This window comes from Mytilus edulis, chromosome 7 (genome assembly GCF_963676685.1).
Source record: "Mytilus edulis chromosome 7, xbMytEdul2.2, whole genome shotgun sequence".
Taxonomy (NCBI): Eukaryota; Metazoa; Mollusca; class Bivalvia; order Mytilida; family Mytilidae; genus Mytilus; species Mytilus edulis.
The window spans coordinates 35,637,512-35,662,762 of NC_092350.1; the positions used below are offsets into that span (position 1 = coordinate 35,637,512).

Genomic DNA, 25,251 nt, shown 5'->3' on the forward strand with positions numbered 1-25,251 from the left:
AAAATAAATAAAAAGATCTTTATTCGTTCACTTTATTGATCAGCATGGATAAGCCATCCAGAAAATGACGTTTTCCCGTTTAAGTCGCTGTATATATTGCTGTCGATTGTGCTCTGTGGATGAGTTCTTATAAAAACTTTATCTCCTTGCACTGCATGAATAATTACGTTTCCAGTCACAGTATCTTGTTGGCTACACGGAGCGTTTATGAATGATACGCCTTCTACTTCATTATTTTTTATTATTTCAAACGCTCCAAAGGCAACCGCTGTGTGACATCCCATCCTTATTGTATAAATAAATCCATACACACCATCTAAAGGGACAGTGTAAACACCAGTACTGCCACTATACATGCCATCTGTATTAGTTTTGACTGTATCGAAAATAAGAGTATGGTGTTTTCCTGGCGCTAGCTCATGATGGCTGAAGTATGCATAGAAAGCTGAATACTGAGTTATTGCCATTGGTGAAATACTACTCCCGACTAAAAGTCTACGTTCTGAAATAAAACCAAAAGCATCCGTTGAAAAAACAACAGGGTAAGTACTTCTATTCGTTGGTATCAATTTACGCTGTGTGAGAAACAATTGCTTGGATTTTTGTTTACGAAATAAAATCGAGAGAAGAATTTGAACCCACCAGATACGAAGATACTTGAAAATAATCAAAGTGTATTCTATAATGATTAATGATTTGTGGGACATTGAACAATATAAGGTGTCCATTGTCGCTTACTTGTTTGTCTTTCACAATTGACAACATTTTTTTCATTTTTTTTTTATGAAATAATTGCTTTCGCAAATAAGCTGATTCATCTATGCTTATAAATTGCCTCAATTAAATTACTTTGTAAAGTAAATGTTTTAATTGTTGCACGTGTATGATCAGATGACCCCATTTACGGAGATCGAAGGATCAATAGATTAACGATCATCAAAGTTGTTATTTGAGTCAAACACATGTCACTTAATGAAAAGGGCTACAATAATAAAGATATAACGTATTTTGAATTGTAGAATTATGAGGAGATAAAACGAACACCTCATCGTCAAATATCATAACTGTAAATTTTACTTACATCCAAAACAATCAAAACTTAGGAGAATATAAAGATTAGAACTAAATAGTAAAGGTCATTTAAAGCTTATATGGTGTATGAAGTTGTAGTGCATTCGCTAACATCGACATTTTCTCTAGATTATATGCATGATTACATCACGGTACGCAAACCTACATGGGGATCATTCTATGCTTTGATTTGGAAAATGGTTGTTTTATTTCGATGGACGCTTACATAAGTGGATAAAGTCATCCACGAATACCACGAAAACTGGTACCCCACGAATTATTGTATTTGAGTATCTAGTTAGATGTGTTGTAGAAGGCCGTACCTTGACCTATAATTGTTTACTTTTATAAATTACTATTTGGATGGAGATTTGTCTCATTGGCACTCAGACCACATCTTCCCATACCTATGATATATAACACAAAGTAACATCATTACCTCTATTTTCCTGTGGTGGAACGTCCGTGATTCGAATTTTTGACACAGGTTTTTCAAAATCATCTGATGCATCGTTAGTTTTGGAAAGAAATGTTTCGAATTTTAACAACTGGTTTCTTAACAAGAACAATTGGTCAGAGCACACACGCTGGGATGTATTCACTACACCAAACCATTTCTGTAACTGACTCATAGTATCTTTATTTTTGAACAACGATTTTTTCAAGGTGTCAATAACACTATTCTGTTTTTGTATCCGGTTTTCAGATACAGCAACTTTGTCTTCCAAAAATTCGATACGGTTACTTTGGGCTTCAAGTTGCATTGACTGCTCATTTAAACGTATCTCCATCTTCATGAAACGATCCTCTATCGATGCTTCATATGTCCGAATTTGTGGACCTGAACTCAGTCGTGCATCAAAGCATGCAAAGCACATAAACAGTATCAATCCAGCTATCATTATTAATTTTGAACTTGTCAAACAATTTGTGTGAATATTATTAATGCTTACAGAGATAAAACTTTCAAAGGGTTTTCACTTGTATAGATAAGAATGTTCACTTTGTTCGATTTGCTTGTAAATATACATTCCAATATGCTACGTTGGTAAACATGGACAATATTTGAAACAAAACTCTTGCTGAATGCAGGAATTGTCTCTTTTATAACTTATTGTTGTAGTCTTACACAATATCTGTAGTTGTAACTCATTTTTGATCTTTTTTAAGAATGGATAGTTCTATAGATGCTTAAATTGTAAAAACAACCAACAATTTACATGTAAAATTAAATTGCAAGTTGACAATTTAGTATGCATTGTGAATTTTCACGATAATGATTCGAGTCAATTAAAAGACCTAAAAACACATATCATACCAGAAATGTGTTAATTATTAAAATGCCTGATCCAAAGGTGTCAACAATTTAATTAATACTAATTGAGTTTCAATTTTCGGGAATCAGTGTCAAAACAACAACGTATCGCGATCACACCTTTTTTGGGGGCATTTTAGTATTGACTGAATAACATTCATTATTTATTTTATTTATCTAATAAGCCATCCACAAAAAGAAGTCCATCCATTGTGGTCACTAAGAACATGTCCATGCATGTAAAAAGATGAATGAGTGCGGACGTAAAATGTGTCACCTTTTCTTGCTTGTACAATAGCAAATCCATTTGTGGTTTCCTGATGCTCGCATCCTGTTTCGCCAATATAAATTACACTTTGGACATTGTCGTTACGAATGAGTTCGAAAGATCCTGAGGCTCCGGATGAGGTGCATCCCATTCTGATTGTATACACAAAGCCATAAAGTCCATCCTGAGGGGCGATATATGTTCCACTATATTTATTGTAAGTGTCATGAGTATCTTCAGTTTCTGTGTCGAATATGATGATCTTTGAGTTAGTTGGACGATATTCGTAATGACTCAGATGTGCACAAAACGCTTTCGCTTCGTTGGGGTTTCGTCTTAGTGGTATTTTGACTGCAAATTGAAAATTTCTATAGAATTAAATTGAAATCTTTTTTTATATTTTGACACAGATATTTTGTTGTCCATTCGTTTGAATTTGCCATTTGATTAGGGACTTTACGATTGATTTTCCGCCGAGTTCAGTATTTTTGTGATTTTACTTTTTTCTATACCCAGTATTATATTACAATGTTACACACGATGCCTTCATGATATTATATGTTAGTAAAATAGGAAAGCGTTATAAAAATAGATAGTTTGACAGATGTTCAAAGTAATCCCAGAAGGTATAACTCTCATAATATCTGTAGTTTAATTCGCACAAACAACATACATCTCGATCGTACCTACACGAATTCCCTGTACATTCATGTATTAAAACAAAATCCTGTTGAAATTATCAATGATTTTGTAATGCTCGAAAAAATCGATACTATTGAAATGTCAAAGCAGTAATCTATACAGATACATTCATGTCGAACATTTCACACGCAAATATTTCTGATTTCAAAGTTGACTTATATTGTGATTGTCAACCCATATAGGATACACAGCATGACATTAGTGTCACAGGTTTTTGCAACATTATAAAAATCAGCCATATATAAGTTAACATTTAAAAATAAGTCTTGGATTTCAAAAAAGTGTTCAACTCTAAATTTTGATTAAACAATATCCGTATAATATTGGAAATAAGTTCATACGACCTTTTGTAAATGATCACCAAAAACTGAGGAATAGTGAATACTATACAAAAGATTAGGCAAGATTCAACAATAAAAAAAGAAATACCAGCTTCACAAGGAAATGAGAAACTCATATTGGCGACAAATCGGAAAGTCTGATAACTAGGTTGGTCCCCTCCGTAAAACATTCAGTATGCCTTCGGAATATACAAATATTGTCAAAAATTTCAATAACGGCCGGGAAACAGACTATCTGATAACCTATAATGTAATTAAAGAGCCAATCAACAAGACTGTAAGATAAAATCCAATAAAATATACGCGTACGTAAAAATTCAGAAAATGTTTTCAACTTCGAATTTGATTTAATCATTCAACTATTTTGATTCCAGTGTCACTGAAAAACGCGGAAATCTGGTGCATCAAATTATAGGCCAGTAGTTTTTGACGAGGTTTTAATTCTATAACAAATTAACTGTTCACATAGATATATGTCTCGACTATCGACATTGCTTATCAATTCAGATACTGGACCATAATCTAGTGAGCAGGGCCTAACAATGGTTAATAAACTGAGATGAACAGGTAGTAATGTAATTTTATAGTAAATATCGTTGTTTATTATGAGTTGTTCCTATCATTATAAGTTAAGCAAAAAAACATTGCACGAATTGCCAAATAATTCAAAGTCACTAGACCATGTCCCAGGGGGCAGTGCCTCGAAATAGTAATCAAATTGATATATATATATAGTGATGCAACTTTATACAAAATATCATTGAATTATCACCAGTAGATCCTATCAAACTAAATTAAGCAGAAAAACTTAACGGAAAATTGCTAATTAATTCAATGGCACTGGAACATGTCCAAGAATGCAGAAAAAAACTGGTTGTGTTGATAGTAATGCAACTTATAGAAAATATCGTTGTTTATGATGAGTTGTGATTGTATTGATAGTAATTAAAAAGTAAAATCAATAAAAAAAATCAGAGGAAAATTCAAAACGGAGAGTCCCTAATCAAATGGCAAAATCAAATAATAAAACACATCAAACGAATGGACAACAGCAATCATATTCTTGACTTGGTACAGGCATGTTAAAATGTAGAAAATGGTGGATTGAACCTGGTTTTATAGCGCTAAACCTCTCACTTGTACGACAGTCGCATCAAATTTTGTTACATTGATAATGATGCGTGAACAAAGCAAACAGACAAAATAGGTAAAAATGTCACAAATAGGGGTAAATAGTCTAATTCTGTATGTCACATTCGTGGAAAAGGAACGGGATTGTAGTTACAACATAAGGAACATATCCGATATCATCTATATAACAGGTATTCCATAACGGTCAGCCAACTCGTGATGACGTTCGTAAAATTTACGAAGTGATGATTTCAACTCAACTCAACTCATGGTTTAAAATTGAACAGGTCACAATTGGGAACTTGAAATCATCTCTTTTGTCGTAAAGTTTAGTTTTACCCAACCCTCATTATCAATTTCTAGATATAAATCCTAATCAAGTGGCAAAATCAAAAGCTCAAACACATCAAACGAATGGATAACAATAGTCATATTCCTGACTTGGTACAGGCATTTTCTTATGTAGAAAATGATGTATTGAACCTGGTTATATAGCGCTAAACCTATCACTTGTATGACAGTCGCATCAAATTCCGTTATATTTACAACGATGCGTGAACAAAACTGACATAATAGGTGAAATAGTCACAGTATGGTTACAGCAGTCATCACTGTGTCACATTCCCAAAACAAACAATTTTTTAACAAAAAAACAAAAAAGCATCTATAAGATTTAAAAATCACATTCATGGCTTCACGTGCAACTTCATACAAAATATCATTGATCTATCACAAGTAGATCCTATCAAAATTACGTAAGCAGAAACGTTAACATTGTAAATTGCTAATTAATTCAGTCACTGAACCATGTCTAAAGGGAAGGGTCAAATTAGTCGTCAAACTGATATGTTCTGATAGTAATGCAGCTTTGTATTAAGTATTATTAAATATTAATGATCGATCATAAGTAGTTCTTTTCAAACTTACTTAAGCAGAAAAATTAACTAATCTTGACGGCATTTGCGTCGCCTAAAAATCATTTTCATATGACTCGCTTTCTGCGAATTTCTTGGTGTTACTTATTTGGTAAGCACGTTACTTGTGATTATAAAAAGTTGTCAACAAAAGTAGACGAGTCATACCTCATTTTTGTTGATTATCTAATGTAAATTTACGATATAATTAGTTATCAAAGGTACCAGGATTATAATTTAGTATGCCAGGCGCGCGTTTCGTCTACATAAGACTCATCATTGACGCTCATATCAAAATTTTTATGAAGCCAAACAAGTACAAAGTTGAAGTGAATTGAGGATTGAAATTGTGCCAAATACAGCTAAGGTAATCTATGACTGGGATAAGAAAATCCTTAGTGTTTCGAAAAATTCAGTTTTGTACACAGGAAATTTATAAAAATGACCACATTATTGATATTCATGTCCAACACCGAAGTGTAAAACGTTCAACAAGGATAGACTAACTGCGAAATCGAAACTAGCGAAAATTCGCCATCGAGTGTCCATGGGTTCCTTTGCGTTAATTTTTTTATATGTAAATATCATAGAGTATACACATACTGTCACTAAAAAGTACATATTCAAGTGTTGCTTTCTACATCATAACGGATGCACAGTCGACATAAAACATCGACATTTGATATTGAAATTTAACGAAGTTACCTTTACTTTCCTGTGCTGGGATATTTTGTTTCGTTTGTCCTTTCTCGTTGCCACTCAATTTAGCTCCAATCTTCATGTCTGATTTTGAATTACAAGTAAACTGGCGATTATTTGCAGTTTTTGTTAATTGTTTATTGTTTAAGAAAGATTTACATTTAGATAGATGGTTATACACCATACTAAGATTTTTATGTAAATCGTTAATATCTTCCGAATTCTTTGCTTCAGTGTTTTCCAGTTTGGTAATAAGTTCATTTAGTCTTTGGACTCGATGTTCACATCTATCAATATCAACATTGTAGTGGTTCGCCGATTTCTCCAGTAGTTCGATACGTTTTTTCTGGTTTTTGAGTTGAAAAGATTGTTCAAGTAGATGTTTTTCCATCTCTTTGAAACGAGCCTCTACTGATGCGTCATATATCCCTATTTTTGCAGCATCAATACTAATCAGGGCATGAAAACATGCAAATGTTATACACAACCCTATTTTCAAAACCATTGTCACTTTTCATGCAAGTTGTAACAAACAGAATATTATATGTACACCTGTACAGATAACAGTGCCTTCGTTGACCTAGGAATGTTCAGATTACGTATACTATTATAACTAGCGGCTCCAATCAGTTTTCTAACATGGCATGTTTACATATGGCTGATGTTATGCATTAAAACGAATTGTGTGAAGTTGAAACTGTGCAGGCCAAAATCTTAGTTGTTGATAATGCACACTAAAATATCCATATGGATCTTGCAACACGTTCTGCACTTGGACACATAAAGCAGTATGTTGTGACTTAAAACAGATTAACTTATTGACCAGAAGATACATAAAGTTTTTTGGTGTGCCTATGTTAAAACTTTTAAATGTCCAACCCATAATGTTAATATCAAAAACTGAGAATAACAAGCATTATCATCATCTATCCGCAAAATCCAAAACCATCAATCTTCTCAAATACACAAAATCAAAATCAAGTGAAAAATCACTGTCACACCACATAATGACAGTTTACTATAAATTTTCAGTCAATAAAATCCTAAAGTAGATCTTATTCAATCCAGTCAACCAAGAATAATTGTTGACTTAGAAGAATAATTGTTGACTTAGAGAAAAGGAATTATTGCTATGTTTGAGCTGAAGTATTTCAAACAACGTGTCTGGCACAAATACAAAATTTCAATCCTGGTATCTATTACGGGTTTATTTACATCAACATACATTACTGATCTAAATATTGACTGATTGTCATACTGTTTGGGCACAAATATATTATGACAAGTAAAATTTTACCTCTGTACATATTAATTCTATTGACTATCATCTGATAAATGAAAGTTTATTGACCAATTAAGTGTCTCACTGAAATTTATTCTTTACAAGAAAATTTCAAACAAGTTTGACTGTTTTCTGCTCCTTTGGTTGGGTCGTTGTCTCCGACACATTCCCTGTTCCATTCTCAATTTTATATTGACACAATTTTTCAACATCAATCTCAGGACTTCAACATTGAAATAAGTTAGTGATCTTGATGTTCAAGCCTTAAATTCTTACCTCATTTTTTAGATTTCTTCTCGACATCATCATGTATTATTTTGCTTATAAACAATTGTATATGGTCTCATTAACTAAAAACAGGCAGTACTTAGGATAAAAAGCATACAATGATCTTGGGAACTCAACTTATACTATAAACTGTGACAGTTACTTTCGAGCAAAAGATTGGGTTACACATTATAGTATATGTGAACAATAATATAACAAATAATTCAAAGCAATATTCAAAATACAGAATGTACAATATCTATGATAGATTCAATGATAATAGACATTATTGCTTCAGAGCTTCTACCACAAGTCAGCAGAATACTATAGCTATCTGGAAACCTGACTAACATTGCCTAACAAAAATGAAAAAAATATCATCAATCAATATTTAATCACTGAAGAAAATATAATTCCTGTTTTTGTTATGGATAAAAAATAAATTAAAAGACACTATGTATGCTCTCAATGTCCATGTTCAGTCTGAAATGTAGGTCAAAATTGTATATTGAATCAAAACTTAAATCAATTTTGTCTCATAATTCATATGGGCTTTTAACCCGATTTGAGAATGTACAAGTCTACATGTCCTATCATTTGTACCATGTTCAGTTAATGATGTAATCAGTGCAAAACAGTCTTGATATATATTACTTCATAAGATCACATCATAAATGAACATGCATATTTCAATTTCATGTGACCATAACTTCATAAACTTACTTGATATGGGATGGACTAACAGACAAATAGACTAGCAAGACAGACTAAAACGCACATATAAACAACCTTTGAAAGGAATACATGATTTTATTTGATAAAAGTTTTCAATATACATGTAGATGCAAATCTCTTAAATGTTTTTTTTCATGTCACTATGATGATTCTGGAGGTTTTGATGGGGGAGGGGGAGGTGGAGGGGCAATTGGTCCAGGTCCTCCATGATGAGATGATACAGGCGGTGGAACTGGTGGAGGAACAGGAGGGGGTGGTGGTGCTGGCATGCCCAACGGTGGTCCATGTCCATGATGCATCCCTCCTGGTGGACCCATAAATGCTCCAGGTGGTGGTGGCATAGGGGGTGGGGGTCCAGGTCTCATCATTACTCCAGGGGGTGGAGGAGGTCTTGGTGGCATAGGCATCCTGTGTGGCCTTGGAGGAAGTGGTAGTTGTGGCACGTTTGCTGGTGGAGGTGGTGGCTGTTGTTGTCCAGGCTGTGGTGTCGGAACTGGAATCTTGCCATCTCCCTTAAAGGCAAACTGAAGGAAAAACTGAAAATAAAATCAAAGGGGGATTTTAAAATAAATCATATTGATGAATAATTCAATTTATTACATTTGTGTGTCAAACAACAAAAATGTCGATGCATACTTGCATTCAAATTCATTGTTGGTTTGGAATTTTTCAAAACAATTAATAATGTTTTTTCATTTTTATTCTTGATATGTGCAGAACAGACATCAAACTGCTTTTGGAAAAGAGTTAATTATAGAATAACTAATCCAAGAGTAGCGCATTAGTTAATTGTCAGTGTTGTTTGGTCACAAGATGAATATTTTTTTGATATTTCATGATTTGAATTCTTTGATATTAAGTAATTATTTTTATTACATTGGTAAATGGCTGTTTTACAAAACTAAAGTAGAAAATGTAAGGAACTATATCTTTGTCTAGACATTCACAATTTGTTTTGATGCATCATCCTCAACAATGTCTTAACATAGCCTATTGTTGTTTGAAGTCAGAAAAGTAAAATAACCATGCTTATTTCACTTGAAATTGTAATTCATAGCAACCAATGTAATAATGTAAGATAAAATCTTGTTTCTTAATCCTATTTATAATTCAAGTGTATTAATATGTTTCTGCCAATTCATGTCTATATGTATAACTTGATGGACAACAACTGAAAGTTATACTAAAGATAATATATAACTGTTTTCTTTTTTCATCAATGATAAACATATTTTTTAAAACCTTTAGGTAAAATCCCCAACCTTTTCTACATATTACATTAACCAGTTCATTCAAATCTAATATATGGTATAAGCATGGCCTCAAAAGGGAGTTCAATAGCAAGGGGTATAACTAAAACAACCTTTCCAATGAGGTGACTGATCAAAGTATCTTTATCACTTCACCTATTTTTATGGTGCTTCCACCATTTTATATTATTTAAATCACAATAGAAATATGTACGAAAAAAATAGTTATGGTCAGTGTTAAAAACCACTTCTACAACACATTTTCATTAAAGGAAATTGACAAGAGGATATTATATTCTAACCTGCTTTGTTTCCTTGTTCCAATGGGTCCATAGTTTCTTAGAATCTTTGTCCACTTCTCTACTAGGTACCTGTTACATTAGATTATCACATTTTAAAGAGTTGTCTTTAAGATAAAATATATGTCAATAAAGCTTTATAAAGGGAAATTGAACAATCAATTTAAATCATATTATATATCAATTGTATTCAAACTTGCAACTAGCTATTAAAAGCATTATATTTCATTTCAATAGTTTTTACTAATTCTAATGTCTTCAGAATGTCATATCTTCCAATATTTAGTACAGAACAATTTATCAAACTTTTCATGAACTACCCATTATCTAATAATCCATAACTTTTAGTAACTCTATGCATTAAATTTGCTTAAAATGGCTGAACTGTGTTTAAATTTGATTTCTATGTTGTATTACCCATAAAAGTGCTTTAGCGATCGTAATACTTGTTACCACGAAAAAAAATCTGATATACCTTGAAAGCTATTGTTTCATAAGGTTCTGCTGCAAATAACAAATATTGCCACTTCCTGTCTGGTGGCTCCACCTTCTGTTCATAAGCTGCCATAAATCTGTGACGTGGCATGATTCCATCCACAATTTCTGGGTAGTCAATCTGAAGTTAAATAAACATATGAATCATTAATACATTTTTTTTTTCACAAGGAAGACTCTTTTGAGTGTTATTTAAACCAAAACAAGACAAGAGCTGTCAAATTGAAAGCAAAGGGTTTGTTTGTATTTTGAGGGTGTTTTCACACATGTTTGACCAGTGTTGTTCTGTGCCTATTTTCAGATGTATCAAGCATCAGAACAGTTGAACGGAAAAAGTGAAAATTTTCAATATTGAACTTTACCTTCATTTTGTCATCAGTAAAAATTCTACAAGCATTTGTTGAATGGTTCACAAGTAGTTATACCAAAATGAAAAGCCATTTTTCAATCTGTTCAAGGACTATATACTATCATATTGAAATTACTGTGGATTCATTTATTTTCGTGGGTACCAATTTTCGTGGATTGCAGAAAACTATTCTCTTTGTGGATATTTGATTTCGTGGTTTTGTCATAGTCTGCATACAACCAGATGTACCTATGAAAACTACAAAAATTGGTATCCAACAAATAATAATGAATCCACAGTAAACAATTTGATCTAATTCTGAGCAATGTCCAACTCTCACTAGCTTTAAAGCTATAAATACTGTCAATGCAGAAATTATTGGGAGGTTTTTATTTCTGAGATCGCAATAACCTATATGTCATTGTTGACCATTCTTCAAAAATGTCAATAATAAATGCACGCAATAATATCTGAATATACATTATTGCTTTTATATCTTTTTTCGAATAGGAAAAACCCATTCAAGACAATAGCTTCAAGTTTTCACAACCAATGATCAACAAAATGATGCAATTGAGTATCAATTCAATATACCTACATTTTTAAATTAATAACCAACCTGAAACAACAAACTCTGCTGATGATTTTCTGAATCTCTCTGTTTTGTTACTGAAAAAAAAAATAATATTCCTATAGTACCCAATTCTAAAATACAACATTACTTAATAATTCAAAGATAGTATCCTTGGTTTCAAAATTCCAATAGGGAACATATCAAAGATAATAATCATACCTTTTTCAACAAACATGACAAATATTATATAGTACATATTTCAAATGACAAATAGTATTCCTTAACTGTAAAGACCAAACAGTTTCTCTTAAAATTCACATGATTGTATGGTTGGCAAAAATGCAATTATAAGAGAAAGATTTATATAAATAAGACACATCCTCAAATATATTTTTTCTATAATAAATTCTGAAATAACATTTCAATACCTGTTTATAAAGTAATAATACATATATGCAAATAAAATCTAAATAAAATTACCTTTGTAACCAGGTCGACCAATTTTCACAAACTTTTTAATGTCAACTCTCGGCTTTTCTGGTGCAGGCTGTTGAGGTGCTTCCTTAGCTTCTTTTGCTGCTCTGCGAGCTCTGAATGTAAATAAATGTGTGAAAATATTATCATATTTGAAACACCTTTTCTACTTTCCATTCAATTTCTCACATCTTTTACTTTCTTTTTTTAAAGAGTTATTATCATGTTTCTTCTTGCTATGGCTATTTGCAGAAAAACTGGCAAGGTGCATTTAATATAACACTATATGCCAATAAAGAATAAATCAATAAATAATATAATTCTTATTCAAGAAATACTTAAATATACACATACATGACATGCATTTATTTTATCTCCCGATAGAAATTGATGGAAACAATAAATATTAAACTACTTGAAAAACATAACTTACAAATTAGCCTGATGCTTTTTTCCCTGCGTATGAGCTAAGTAACTTCCCTGTAATAATAAAGCATTCACATACAAACAATTTTTTTAAAATATTTTGTCACCAAATGAATAATGCAATTTCTCTTTCAACATGTTCAACATATTCATATGTTTTTGATTCTCTGTTTTTTATACATATTATACCATTGGGTTGTCAGATGATAAAAAAAAAAAAAAAACAGGACTTTAAAATTGAGAAAGTGACACTCTTAACTGTTATATAATCATGGCAACCTTTTTTAACAAATTCACCAGAAAGGTGTACATGGTAAAATATGTCATTTCGAATTTAAACATGACAAATACAAAAATTCATAATTAAATATACCGGTATGTTTTATACACTTTATCAAGCTAATTTGGAGCCCACATTTCGGTATGAATAACTCTTAGTCATTTGAGTTTTAACAGTAGGTTGACCAGGACTATTGTAGTACCTGTTATTGAAATGTCGTTCAGTATATAATGCTTAAATGGCTAAATAGTTAATGATTTTATATTCTTATTAACAGAGCAGGAGATTACATGTACATGTAAGTTTTTACAATTCTAACTACTAAATTATCATTGACTGTATAAAGCTCTCTTAATGTAAATGTGAAATGTTTTGTAAATATGTGTTTCATAAGCCAACTCAATGGCTGGGTATTGATTGTTTTAATGTTATTTTTTTATTATGTCATTAATATACAATCAGTATGTGACACAATAATAAAACAAAATTTATTATTATTATTTATTACTCAATTAAATCTGCTTTCATATACAGCTGGCCTCACGGTCATAAAACTTTCGAACATGATTTTTGTACTCAGACTCGAAAATCAACCAATCAAATTGCTGGATTTCATGTTTCGAGCATGATTTTTGTGCTCCGAGCACTGAGCAAAGTTTTATGCAGAATTGATTGATTGTTGGTGTTTAATGAACCTCTACCAGTTTTAGTAATAGTGTTGTGGCCAGTTATTAATTGGTGGAGACAGCATGGGTCTCTGAAGAGAACCACAAACCTCTTTTTTTGAGCAAAATTATAAAGCTGACAGTGATATAAAAGATCATTTTAAAAATGACAATGAGCCCACTTTCCCCGACAATTTTTTTTTATGCATATATATTTCTATTCATACCTCATTATTATGTAGCGTCAGACAAAGTTTACATTCATAGGATCCCAAATGATTTTTCATAAAATATGGATCCTGAAAAATAAAAACATTTGTATACATAAAGGATTTTCACATGGAAAAACAGAATTCAAATAAGTTTTACAGATTTAGATATAGTTTAGAACTGTACAACTGCTTAAGCTAACTGGAAGGAGTAAGAATGATGAAATTTGCCTTTTTTGTGAAAATTCTTTATAAGGGGGTTAACTTTATGAGATGAGTACAATCACTCATCATATATATATCTCATCACTAGGTTCACATCAATATCAACATGATCAATAGTTAAATAGTTTTCTTATCTGTTCTTAATAATAATTAATTACCCCCCAAATATATCCATTATAACAAATAAAAACTTCTTGCTGAATCGAAGACTAGTGCTAAAACTTTAGATCTAACAAGTTTAAATATTTAATTATATAGACGACATGTGACAGACTTAAATTTTTTAAATTAATCATTTTTTTTAATTAATCAAAGCTCTAGATCTTGTATAATAACATTTAATGTAAACTAAACACATAAAAATTGGAGAAAAATACCTTATTTAAGTCAATTGTCTCTAAAGCTAACTGGCGTAGCCTTTCTCTTCTATCTCTGTTTGACTCAGAGGCCGAGGCTACTCCTCCAGACCCTGTCTTTCCTCCAGCTCTGTTTTGGAAATCCATGGTCTATTTCAGATGACCAACCTATAATTGGATGATGTCAATGTATTAATAAACAATTATGAAAAACTTTATATGGTAGCTTTATTTACAAAGCTTAGAGAAGTTGAAGAATTTTTCTTATAATCACATTTTTTTCTGATGTTTTATTGTCTCTGTAACCATGGTAACATACACAAGATTCAGTACTGTACTTCAATTGCACCAGGATCCCATAAAGTGCAGCAACATCCTAATTTTAGTCTTATTAATCTTGGTAATATATCTCTTTAATTGTTTATGATTGTACTTTAAAATAATATTTGGTTAAAACCTTTACAGTTGAACCTCTTCATCCAAGAGGTACAAAATGTATAAGTCCACAGGAAGACATGTCACCTTTAATACCCAGACTCATTATTCTGATTCCCAGACAATCAGTGTTTGCTCTTACTCCTTAAAGACTTTAAGTCCTGTGCTTAGCAGAAAAGCAGTATTTGGTTTGCTCAAGCCATGGTTTGAAACCCACAAATTATAGCACTCAAGGCGAACCTGTGTATTTCTGTGCGTTTCTTTAATCTACATTGACTGGAGGTATTAGGGGAGGGTTGAGAACTCACAAACATGTTTCATCCCTCCCCATTTTTGCAACTCCCAAGGCAGGAGCACCTGATCTTTGTTAATCTTGTGGTTTTTTTTTAATGTTGGTTCATTTGTATGTTTCAGAGTTTAGTTTGATGCCCTTTTTAACTTAACTAGGATACATTTTTATTTAGAGGCCAGCTGAGGCCCAGCATTGCTACAAATAAGGCCAACTAAAATTAATTAGTAGATTTTCATCCAAATTTTTTTTTTAAATGGGGCGGGTGGGAGGATTTTATTCTTTAAATTTTATTTCATAAGAAACCCTCTAGTGACGAGTTCTATATACCGCAGGGGTATAAACAAGTGTAAAATAAGCTAATATATCACGTTTATATACATGTATGACTCATGTATCAGGAATCGTTCATAAATTTTCAAACTCTTTATATCTCTGATAGGCAACCACAATTGACTGTTTTACATGTAAATGCCACTTTAGAAACCTATCTATCATTGTTTTTTGTAAACATGGAGAAAATTAATGCTCACTTCAGTTGGACTATACCTACACCAAATTTATTTTGTTTTCTAACCGATGGTTTGAAGTTCCCATAAATTTAAGCAAACTTGTACAAATATATGCAATACAAGTATTATGAATACAGAATTAAATGAAAACTCCAACAATGTTGAAAGTAATAGGGTTGGTGCTAAAGCAAGATGCAAATACAATTATGATGTAAAACATGAACTGAACCAAAAAGAAGTTGTGGTTTAATCAGAGGGTGTTTGCTGTTTGTCAACAAAACACGATAGCCATGGATATTAAAATCTAACGAATTGCTATAATATTAATGTTTTTCGATCCTCTTTTTAGCTCAATTTATGGTGGTAATCAATCTAACAAGTTCTTTCTGGTGTCAATTTCTGTAATCCTGACACGTTTTTTTGTACCAATGTGTTCCATGATTCCTTTGCTTTCGATATCATTGAATTCATAGTCCGAATTTCCTGACACAAAGCTAAGTCATTGTATAAATAAAAAAAACGGCTTTCTAATCATTTGTGACATACCGCGATTTGCGTTCTTGGACACAGCGTTAAACTCGTGTAAACTCGAATATTTCATGCCCTTCTTGTAATCTATCTCTATTCTCGGTACATGATGTTGACATCATAGAGCTGCAGAATATGTCGACTTAATCATTTTCGTTTGAAAAAAAAAACGAAATTTGAAACAGGAAGTTTTAAATGAAACAAAATTATCGATGTTTACTGATAATGGACATGAACAAAATCTGGAAATCGTAATTTTTCCTAAATAAAAAAAATCGGGGGCTGAACGATTTCAAAGGGGCGGGCGGGGATGAAAATCTATCAATTAATTTTAATTGGCCTAACGGGGTGAAGTTTCTCGCTGCATTGTCAGAACATTTTGACATATTTTCCATTAAGCAATTCCATTCTCAATTTTTTATGCTACCAGGAGACCACCGTCAATGAGGCGGTCTGATTCCACCGGTGATTAAAAGAATTAACCATTCGGCATTCCCAAAAACTGACAAAAGGCACAAAAAATACTAATCTGACATTCCATCTTATAATGACTTATTGTAGTAGAACTGTGTTCCATCTTGTTGTAGTAGAACAGTTAAACTGACCTTTTATTGAAAAATAATTTTAAACGGATTCTTGTATATAGCTATGCATTTTCTAGTATCAGATCGAAGTTAGAAGGAAAGAAATAGAAAAAATAAATGCATCGCATGAAACAAGTTCAAGGGGCGAAGTGCCTGTCTTCATGGTCATTGCCATTGGGATGATTGTCAATGGGACATTTAAATATGTTATTTACAAACACACATGTCTTTACATCTCATTAATACCTGACGAGGAACACTGTGCCGTTTACCGGCTATTATTTCCACATGTACAATTATTTGCAAAACAACGCTTTTCTGACGATTTACTGGTTGCCGTACCCTTGTATATAGAAGAGCATAGCAAATGAAAATAGAAAACCAGTGCAATGTTGAAGGAACGCTTTTATGGGTACAGTAAAATGCGGAGTCACATATAACTAAAGACCCAATATGTATTAATATTTCACCGTTACAAAGAACGAACCATTTATCTTGCAACATCCAATAAAATCTTAAGGTGGTATGGGAGTCTAAAATAAAAATGATAGAATTTGTTCATACTTTGCCAAAACGTTGTATCTATTGATACATGTTGAAAAATATAATAAAAATGATAGGTCACCGCGCATTTTCTCAAGCTACAGGACGGGACAAAATGACACATTTTGTATGGATTATACAGGAAAAAATACCATTTTGTGATTAGAAACTAAACAAAATGATAGAATTGTTAAATACTTCAGGAAAAGATAGCTTTCAGACACTGCTTTGAGAATATCAAAAGAAAAGATAGGGTCACCGTACGTTTTTTCCAGCTAAAATACAAAATAGGAAAATTCCATACAGAATCCTTCAGAAAATGCACTTTTTTAGAGTTACCTCCCCTTAAAATGCCAATTAAAAAACCCAAAAAAAACAACCAAAAATAATTAACATTTGCAAAAATATCAATATTTAGAAGTTATATTCTTATAAATTGGTACTTTTAAATGAAAATGTACATTCAACATCTGCATTCCTGCATCAAATTTTGCTAACTTGATGGAAAATCTGGACCTTTGATTCTCTGTTTTTTACAATCCAAGATGGAGGAAGACACCCATCTTCTTCTTCCGAATACGGGAGTAGACTCCTAGGTAGGAGTGTAAAACTTCCCGGAACTTGTGTGCTATGTACATATGGACTTAATTTAAAAATAATTTGACAAAGAAAAATCATTAACAATAACATATATACATTATGTACAGTGGCTTTGTAGTTTAATAAGTTGTTGTGGATCCTTCAAGTGTTAGAGTGGATATGCCACTTTTGAAGGATTCCAGGGTGTCAGACATACCTATTGCTTCAGGTAGTGAGTTCCAGTCCGAAATAGTGCGAGGATAAAATGAAAATTTATAGAAATCTTTATTTGTAGATATTTGCCTAAATTTATGTTTCCCCCTAGTACGTCTATCAGATATTGTTAAATTGTCCTTAGGAACTTCCACTAACCCCCAATTTATTTTATACAGCATAGTAAATCTAGCATTTTTTCTTTTTATTTCTAAATTTTCCCATTCCAAAGATTTAATTAAGTTTGAAACTGCACCAGGTGATCTGTCTTTATAATCATTGAAGACAAACCTGGCTGCCTTACGCTGTACCTGCTCAACCTGAGTGATGTGATGTTTTTTGTACGGATCCCAGACAGGGGAAGAGTATTCGACGACTGGACGGACAAGTGATAAAACAATATACCACCTTAAACTCAATTTACTGTTATCTCAAGAAAGAGTACTCTCCAAATTATGTGAAAAATAAGTGCTCAATAAATTTTGAACGATCCACAGAATGTCAGACCACGCTATTTAGGCTTGTAGGAGGTTGGCCGAATATGCAGCAGATGGTGGTAAAGGTGATCGAGCTATGAAGTGAACACGAAAACACTTGAAATAACAAAAACACACATCGTTCGTTGCACGTAAATTAAAAATCGTGAATAACGAAGCACGAGAAATTAAATTGTAAATATTATAATATATGTGGCAGCTATTCTTATGGATCTTTCGAACAATGAGCTTTTGACTGTTTACCTCATGATATTCTTTTAAGTAAATTATCTGCCTACGGTCTCTCTTCTAAATCAGTGAAATTACTTCAAAATTATCTAACAAATAAAGGCAACAAATCAAACTTCAGGGAGTACTCAGCAGTTGGGCTGACATCCAGAAAGGGGTACCCCAAGGCTCAATCCTGGGGCCCCTATTATTTAATATTTTTATAAACGACATATTTTATTTTATTGAACATGGTACCTTGTTTAACTATGCCGATGACAATACTCTGTCTTATGCTGACAATGATTTTGATAATTTATTATGTACACTCGAAAGAGAAAGTGCTGTTTTAATTGACTGGTTCAGATTTAATTGTATGCAGGCAAATCCTGACAAATTCCAAGCCATTGCAGTTGGAAATAAAACATTTGCAAAAAAGCCTGTTTTTATATACAGTCAGCAAAAATATCCTGTGATGAGATTGTCAAACTTTTGGGTATTGATATTGACTATCAACTTAATTTTAATCACCACATTAAAAATATTTGTCGTAAAGCATCCCAACAACTGAATGTTTTAAAGCGCATTGGCTGCTACCTTACTAAATTGGATAAACTGACAATTTTCCACACATTTATTTTATCTAATTTTAATTTTTGTCCTTTGGCATGGCATTTTTGCAAGAAAAATAACACCACCAATAAAATTGGAAAAAATTCAGAAAAGGGCTTTACGATTTATATATGAAGACTATGTTAGTTCATATGATGAACTACTTTTACGAGCAAAGGTTCCATCACTGAAAATAAGACGTATGCGTAACATGGCTATTGAGTGTTTTAAAATTTTATATAAATTGTCACCACCATGCTTACATGATTTAGTTGTTTTGAAAGACTGTAAATATAATTTTAGATATTCTAATATTGTAGATATACCCAGGGTCCGAACAACAACCTATGGTAAGAACTCTTTACAATACACAGCTGCTGTTTTATGGAATGATCTACCTGATGATTTTAGAAAAATTGCTAATTTTAGTCAGTTCAAAAATATTTTAAAGTCATGGAATGGAAATGACTGTAAGTGCACAGTTTGTGCAGACTTTTAGTTTATATATTATGCAAATTTATTTACCATCTAGATCATATCCCATTTTTTCAATTTTTATGCTATGCATTTTTACCAGCTTTTATGCCTAGTTTACACTTATATGTTTTTAGCCTTAATATCTAGCGTATGCTTATATTCTGCTTTAAGTGCTTCATTTTTGTGCTGTGATAGTTATTGCATGTGTACTATATTATGTATTGTATTGTTATAAATGTTGTACTGTTAAATAATGTCTCATATGTCGGTTAAAAGCTCATTAGAGCTTATGTTTGTCTATGTTTTATATACCATGCCGACTCTAAATAAAGCTTATTTATTATTATTTATTTATTAAGGAAAAAAGTTCTCGGCTGAGAAGTTATTACTCTGACGTTCTTTGGAATCATGCAGTCATTATTAATGGCATGGTGAGGTCAACTCTTGTATCGGTCCGCTAGTTGCATCTGATTAAAAAAAGTATTCATAGTATTCATAGTTATAATTGAAGATAATTTGACAGCCATTAATATCATGGAAACAAATAATTCAAAACAATCTCGGGACTAACTTTGAATTTAGTCCTGGTTTACTTTTTAATCGAGTCAATTTTTGGACAATTACGAAAAATTACTTACCAATACGAAACACGGACAATAAATAACAAGAAACACGAAGCACGCACGTCGAACCAAACACGAGAAAACGAGAAATAAAAATTAATGTCAAAACACATTGAAAAACGATGCACGAAAATAACCCTTGTAGCATATGGTGTCTCATTTCATTTTTTTTTCACTTCGTCAATCTTATTTTTCAAGCAGAAAATAGTAAATTAGATAAATATTGTTCTTAGTAATTGGGTTGACATTCCTAAGGGGACTCAACAGAGTTTTTATCCTGGACCAATAATTGTGACAGTTCTATATCTTACTGTAAACCAGATTATGATTGTGAAGATGACAGTTCTATATCTTACTGTAAACCAGATTATGATTGTGAAGATGACAGTTCTATATCTTACTGTAAACCAGATTATGATTGTGAAGATGACAGTTCTATATCTTACTGTAAACCAGATTATGATTGTGAAGATGACAGTTCTATATCTTACTGTAAACCAGATTATGATTGTGAAGATGACAGTTCTATATCTTACTGTAAACCAGATTATGATTGTGAAGATGACAGTTCTATATCTTACTGTAAACAGATTATGATTGTGAAGATGACAGTTCTATATCTTACTGTAAACCAGATTATGATTGTAAAGATGACAGTTCTATATCTTACTGTAAACCAGATTATGATTGTGAAGATGACAGTTCTATATCTTACTGTAAACCAGATTATGATTGTGAAGATGACAGTTCTCAGATATCTTACTGTAAACCAGATTATGATTGTGAAGATGACAGTTCTATATCTTACTGTAAACCAGATTATGATTGTGAAGATGACAGTTCTATATCTTACTGTAAACCAGATTATGATTGTGAAGATGACAGTTCTATATCTTACTGTAAACCAGATTATGATGTTTTATGATTGTGAAGATGACAGTTCTCAGATATCTAACTGTAAACCAGATTATGATGTTTTAATTTCTACTTTAGATTCTGAATCACTGAATTTTATTGAAGGTTTAAAAATTGATAAAATGTAGCAGGCCCTCACAAATTTCGGGTTTTGACAGTTGTGGGAAAGATATACATGTTACACAGTGTTCCAGCTAGGCCGTTTTCAGAGGGCGCGGCGCCCGCCCTTTTCCGAGTGGCGCCCTGTGCCCTTTTTACAGTTTCCAGGGCGCCCTGCCTTTTTTGAAGATCGATTGCATATTAATTTGCGTATTGATATGATACGCTAATTACTAAATTTTACCTGGGGAAAAGATTATGACTTTGTTTACCACCCCAAGCTAATCAATGGTTACAACTGGTGTCATAATCTGTTGTTATAGGTAATCCGTTTATCGGATGGGTCATTAATGATCATCAACATTAATTCGTTCAAATAGAATCGGTCAGTCGGCAATTATCTTTGAAGAAATGTGCATACAACAACTTGGGCACAATTTGTATAACCAAAAAAAAAACGGTTCATTCTCATTTATCCAACTTTTTTAAAATATAGGTAGTACAGGTAAAAAAAAAAGTTGGATAGATGAGATCAAAGGTAATCAAGAACAAAGGGTTTTCCAATTAGAGTTTGGTTGAATGACAGGTGAAAAACAAGACTGAAAATTATACCAGGATTAAATTTTCTGTAGTATTATTTAGCATAGCATGTTAAAATGTGCAACTGACATTTAGTTAATGTAATGTAAATCATTTGAAAGTATTTTAAAGTTATTTAACCGTTAACTAAAATGTGAATTGGATAGAAAAATATCTAGTATTTTGTTGATGTCACCATCCTCTGAAAATTTGGTAATCACTTTGAATCAGCACCACAAATAAAAGTTAACAGGTCTAAAAAAGTAATAAACACATCATATTTACTCAATAAAATGTTAATATAAAATTATTATTGATTTGTGGGTTTCTTCTGTATAAAAGATGAAACATTTATTTATTATTCAAAGTATACTGAATTTTATCTGAAATATACTAAATTTTATTCAAAATATACTAAATTTTATTCTAAAATATAATGTAACAAGTTTACTATAGCCTCTTTTATGTATATATTTTTAAAATAATATAAAAACATACAGGAACAAATTTACTGTCAAATTTTAGAAAAACACCTTATAATTACTTAACAAACAACTCAATAATTAACAAAAATAAAAGTTGGCTAAATGAGAATGCCTTATTTTAAAAAGTTGGATAAATGAGAAGACACCAAAAAAACCAACAGTAAGAGTATTCTAAAATCTTTTATGGGAATCATTTTTGTTTTTCTTCTTGGCATCAGTACATTATCTATCACTTAGATCTTGATACTTATATCAGGAAAGTATGCAGAAAGGCATCTCAGCAACTAAATTTTCTGAAACGTTCGGGATGTTATATTTGAACAAGCTAAGTATTTAGAGTTAACCACATTCCGTATATACATTTATTTGGAACAATTTCAAATTTACGCCATTTGACATGGCATTTCTGTATTGGGGAAAAAATTAAAAATAATATACAAAAGTACAAGCCTTGAAAGCCTGAGCACAAGAATAAGTATAAGATCAAAGGGAAAATGAACAAATTGTCGATAAATTCATTTATAAGCAATCAGTTGTATATTTTCCTTTTCATTCCGTCTTCCGATTCATACAACCGAACAATTACGCGTAAGGGGTCATCCATAATTGTCAACCATTTTTCAAAGTGTACAAAACGTACACTTTTTCAGACCCCCCACCCTCCCTCAAAAAGTGTACATCAACCATTTTCAAATTTCAAGAGAAGAATCAGTCATTCTTAATAAAAAGAAGATCCTGTCTATTATATTTTAGTTTAATATAGAAATTTGCATTGAAAAAAAACTAAAACATATCTGACTGTTTTATTTGATGACATCTATCTGTGATGCTTGTGTTTTGTCAAAATAAAGAGTACAAAGATTAGTGTTTCCCCTATCACACAGTGGGAATGGTAACTCCAATAAAAAAGGGCACCTAGAGCATGCAAAAGATTAACAAAAGGGCACATAAATTATGTTAAGAATCAAAGAAAGGAAAATGCATGGTTGCATTGCATTGGTAAAGTATGGACTGACAGTTGTTGATGGAATCAGAGCTCAAGACAGAAATCAATAAAAGTGTAATGTTTTGAAACATTTTGAGTTTTTAAATTTCCCGCCTGTATTTCTATTTAAAAGGTCCCTGTAAATATGCCATTCATGGCACTATAATCGTTTATGTATATATACTGTAACGTGTACATATATTGGATATTTTTTAAGATAAGGTTAAACTTCATATGGAGGTGCTCCTAATTAAAGGAGGCTTATACTAAAAATAAGTTTACTTCCGGTTTACTGGTTTACTATTTTGGAATGCGCTCATTACAAGGAAATAATTCGAAGGACCAGTTTTAAATCTTTTCATAATGACGTTTTGTCAAAATCATTCAAAGAATTTAGTGTTTACATCAATTTTGTTTATTAAACACAGTAAATTGACAATCCGGGGTACTGAGAAATGCTTGCAAACTTTTTGTTTAAATAATTTTACTAGTTCACATTCTTGAAAGATTTAGTTTTCATAAATGATTTGATCTTTTAATCGTTCAATCCCGATTGAGTAGAATTATGATATCGAAATCACTATCATCAAGTGAAAATAATAAAGAAGAAATAAGAAGAGAAACACACCCAAGCCATAAATCGACTTTCCCTACAGAAACGATATAAATTCCGGAAATCAAAAAAAAAAAGGAAAAAAAAGCGTACGGTAAAAATGTTGATTTTTTGACCCCCTTCCCCCAAGTGTACGTTTTGTACACTTTGGAAAATGGTTGACAATTATGGATGACCCCTAAACAGTTTAACTGTCTTTTTCTTTTTATTTCATATTCACAAACAAAACAAAAATATTGCTATTAAAGACACATAAAAACCGATAAAAAGGAAGAAAAAAATATATGATTTCATCAGCTCGAATATTAGTTCGCCGTATCGATTTCACTTGATAATCTTGCTGATAAAGCAAGTATCATGCAAAAACAAGAATGTCATTATTCAATATGTCTCGACACATAAAACTACGGGTGCACTCCACTCCAATCTTAATCGACTGTCGATGTTCGTCCACCAATAAAAACTGGCCGCCACGAAATAGCCCAAAAGCGGTGCATAAAAGTGGCGTTATAAACACACAAAAAAATAAAAAATAGAAATCATAAAACCACATTTTATATAAAAAACACAACTTTGAACTAGAATGTAAGATTAAAAAGATAGAGAGGTAAAACTGTTTTTATTTCCTTTAAAATATTAGTTTCAAAGCAAATATATAAAAGAGGGGCGAAAGATACCAGAGGGACATTTATACTCAAAAGGAAAAGACAAACAGACAAATAATAGTACACAAGACACACCATTGAAAACTAAAGAATAAGCAACACGACCCCACCAAATACTAGACCCGGGGTGATTCCAGGTGCTCCGGAAGGGTTGACAGATCCTGCTCCACATGTGACACCCGTCGTGTTGCTCATGTTATTCCAAACCCGATAAATAGTCTTATTCGGTAGGTTGGCCATACTTTTTTTATGAAATAAAACAATACCAACTCTTTCAATTTGTCCGAAAATCTACTTAAGTCGGACACTGAGAAAACAAAAAGTTGTTGAAGAAAGGTTTCAAACATGATTTTGCGGGAAATGATGACAATAATTGGCACCCTATTTCGCAAATGACTTAGTCCAGAATTTGGCATTCGAATATCTGCGAGTATCTTTCTCTTTAAGTTTATCAATGTTAATTTCCGATTTTTTACATCATTTG

At 32.0% G+C, this 25,251-nt stretch overlaps 3 protein-coding genes across 3 annotated transcripts; all 3 read right to left on the reverse strand.

Moving 5' to 3' along the window:
• Positions 1-4: 4 nt before the first annotated feature.
• Positions 5-2,029, reverse strand: LOC139481353 (uncharacterized). The gene is made up of 2 exons (XM_071264646.1): positions 1,511-2,029; positions 5-502 (listed from the first exon to the last, which is right to left on the reverse strand). The coding sequence occupies exons 1-2, from the start codon at positions 1,971-1,973 to the stop codon at positions 33-35; spliced, it is 933 nt and encodes a 310-aa protein (XP_071120747.1). The 5' UTR covers positions 1,974-2,029; the 3' UTR covers positions 5-32.
• A 460-nt stretch (positions 2,030-2,489) lies between these two features.
• LOC139481354 (uncharacterized) lies at positions 2,490-7,033 on the reverse strand. The gene is made up of 2 exons (XM_071264647.1): positions 6,448-7,033; positions 2,490-3,005 (listed from the first exon to the last, which is right to left on the reverse strand). Exons 1-2 carry the CDS (start codon positions 6,944-6,946, stop codon positions 2,560-2,562), a joined length of 945 nt encoding a protein of 314 aa, XP_071120748.1. The 5' UTR covers positions 6,947-7,033; the 3' UTR covers positions 2,490-2,559.
• Positions 7,034-8,780: 1,747 nt separating this feature from the next.
• On the reverse strand, positions 8,781-17,066 carry LOC139481355 (splicing factor 3A subunit 2-like). The gene is made up of 9 exons (XM_071264648.1): positions 16,922-17,066; positions 14,349-14,495; positions 13,765-13,836; positions 12,600-12,646; positions 12,173-12,282; positions 11,738-11,787; positions 10,750-10,890; positions 10,278-10,346; positions 8,781-9,261 (listed from the first exon to the last, which is right to left on the reverse strand). Exons 2-9 carry the CDS (start codon positions 14,472-14,474, stop codon positions 8,866-8,868), a joined length of 1,011 nt encoding a protein of 336 aa, XP_071120749.1. The 5' UTR covers positions 14,475-14,495; positions 16,922-17,066; the 3' UTR covers positions 8,781-8,865.
• Positions 17,067-25,251: the final 8,185 nt, after the last annotated feature.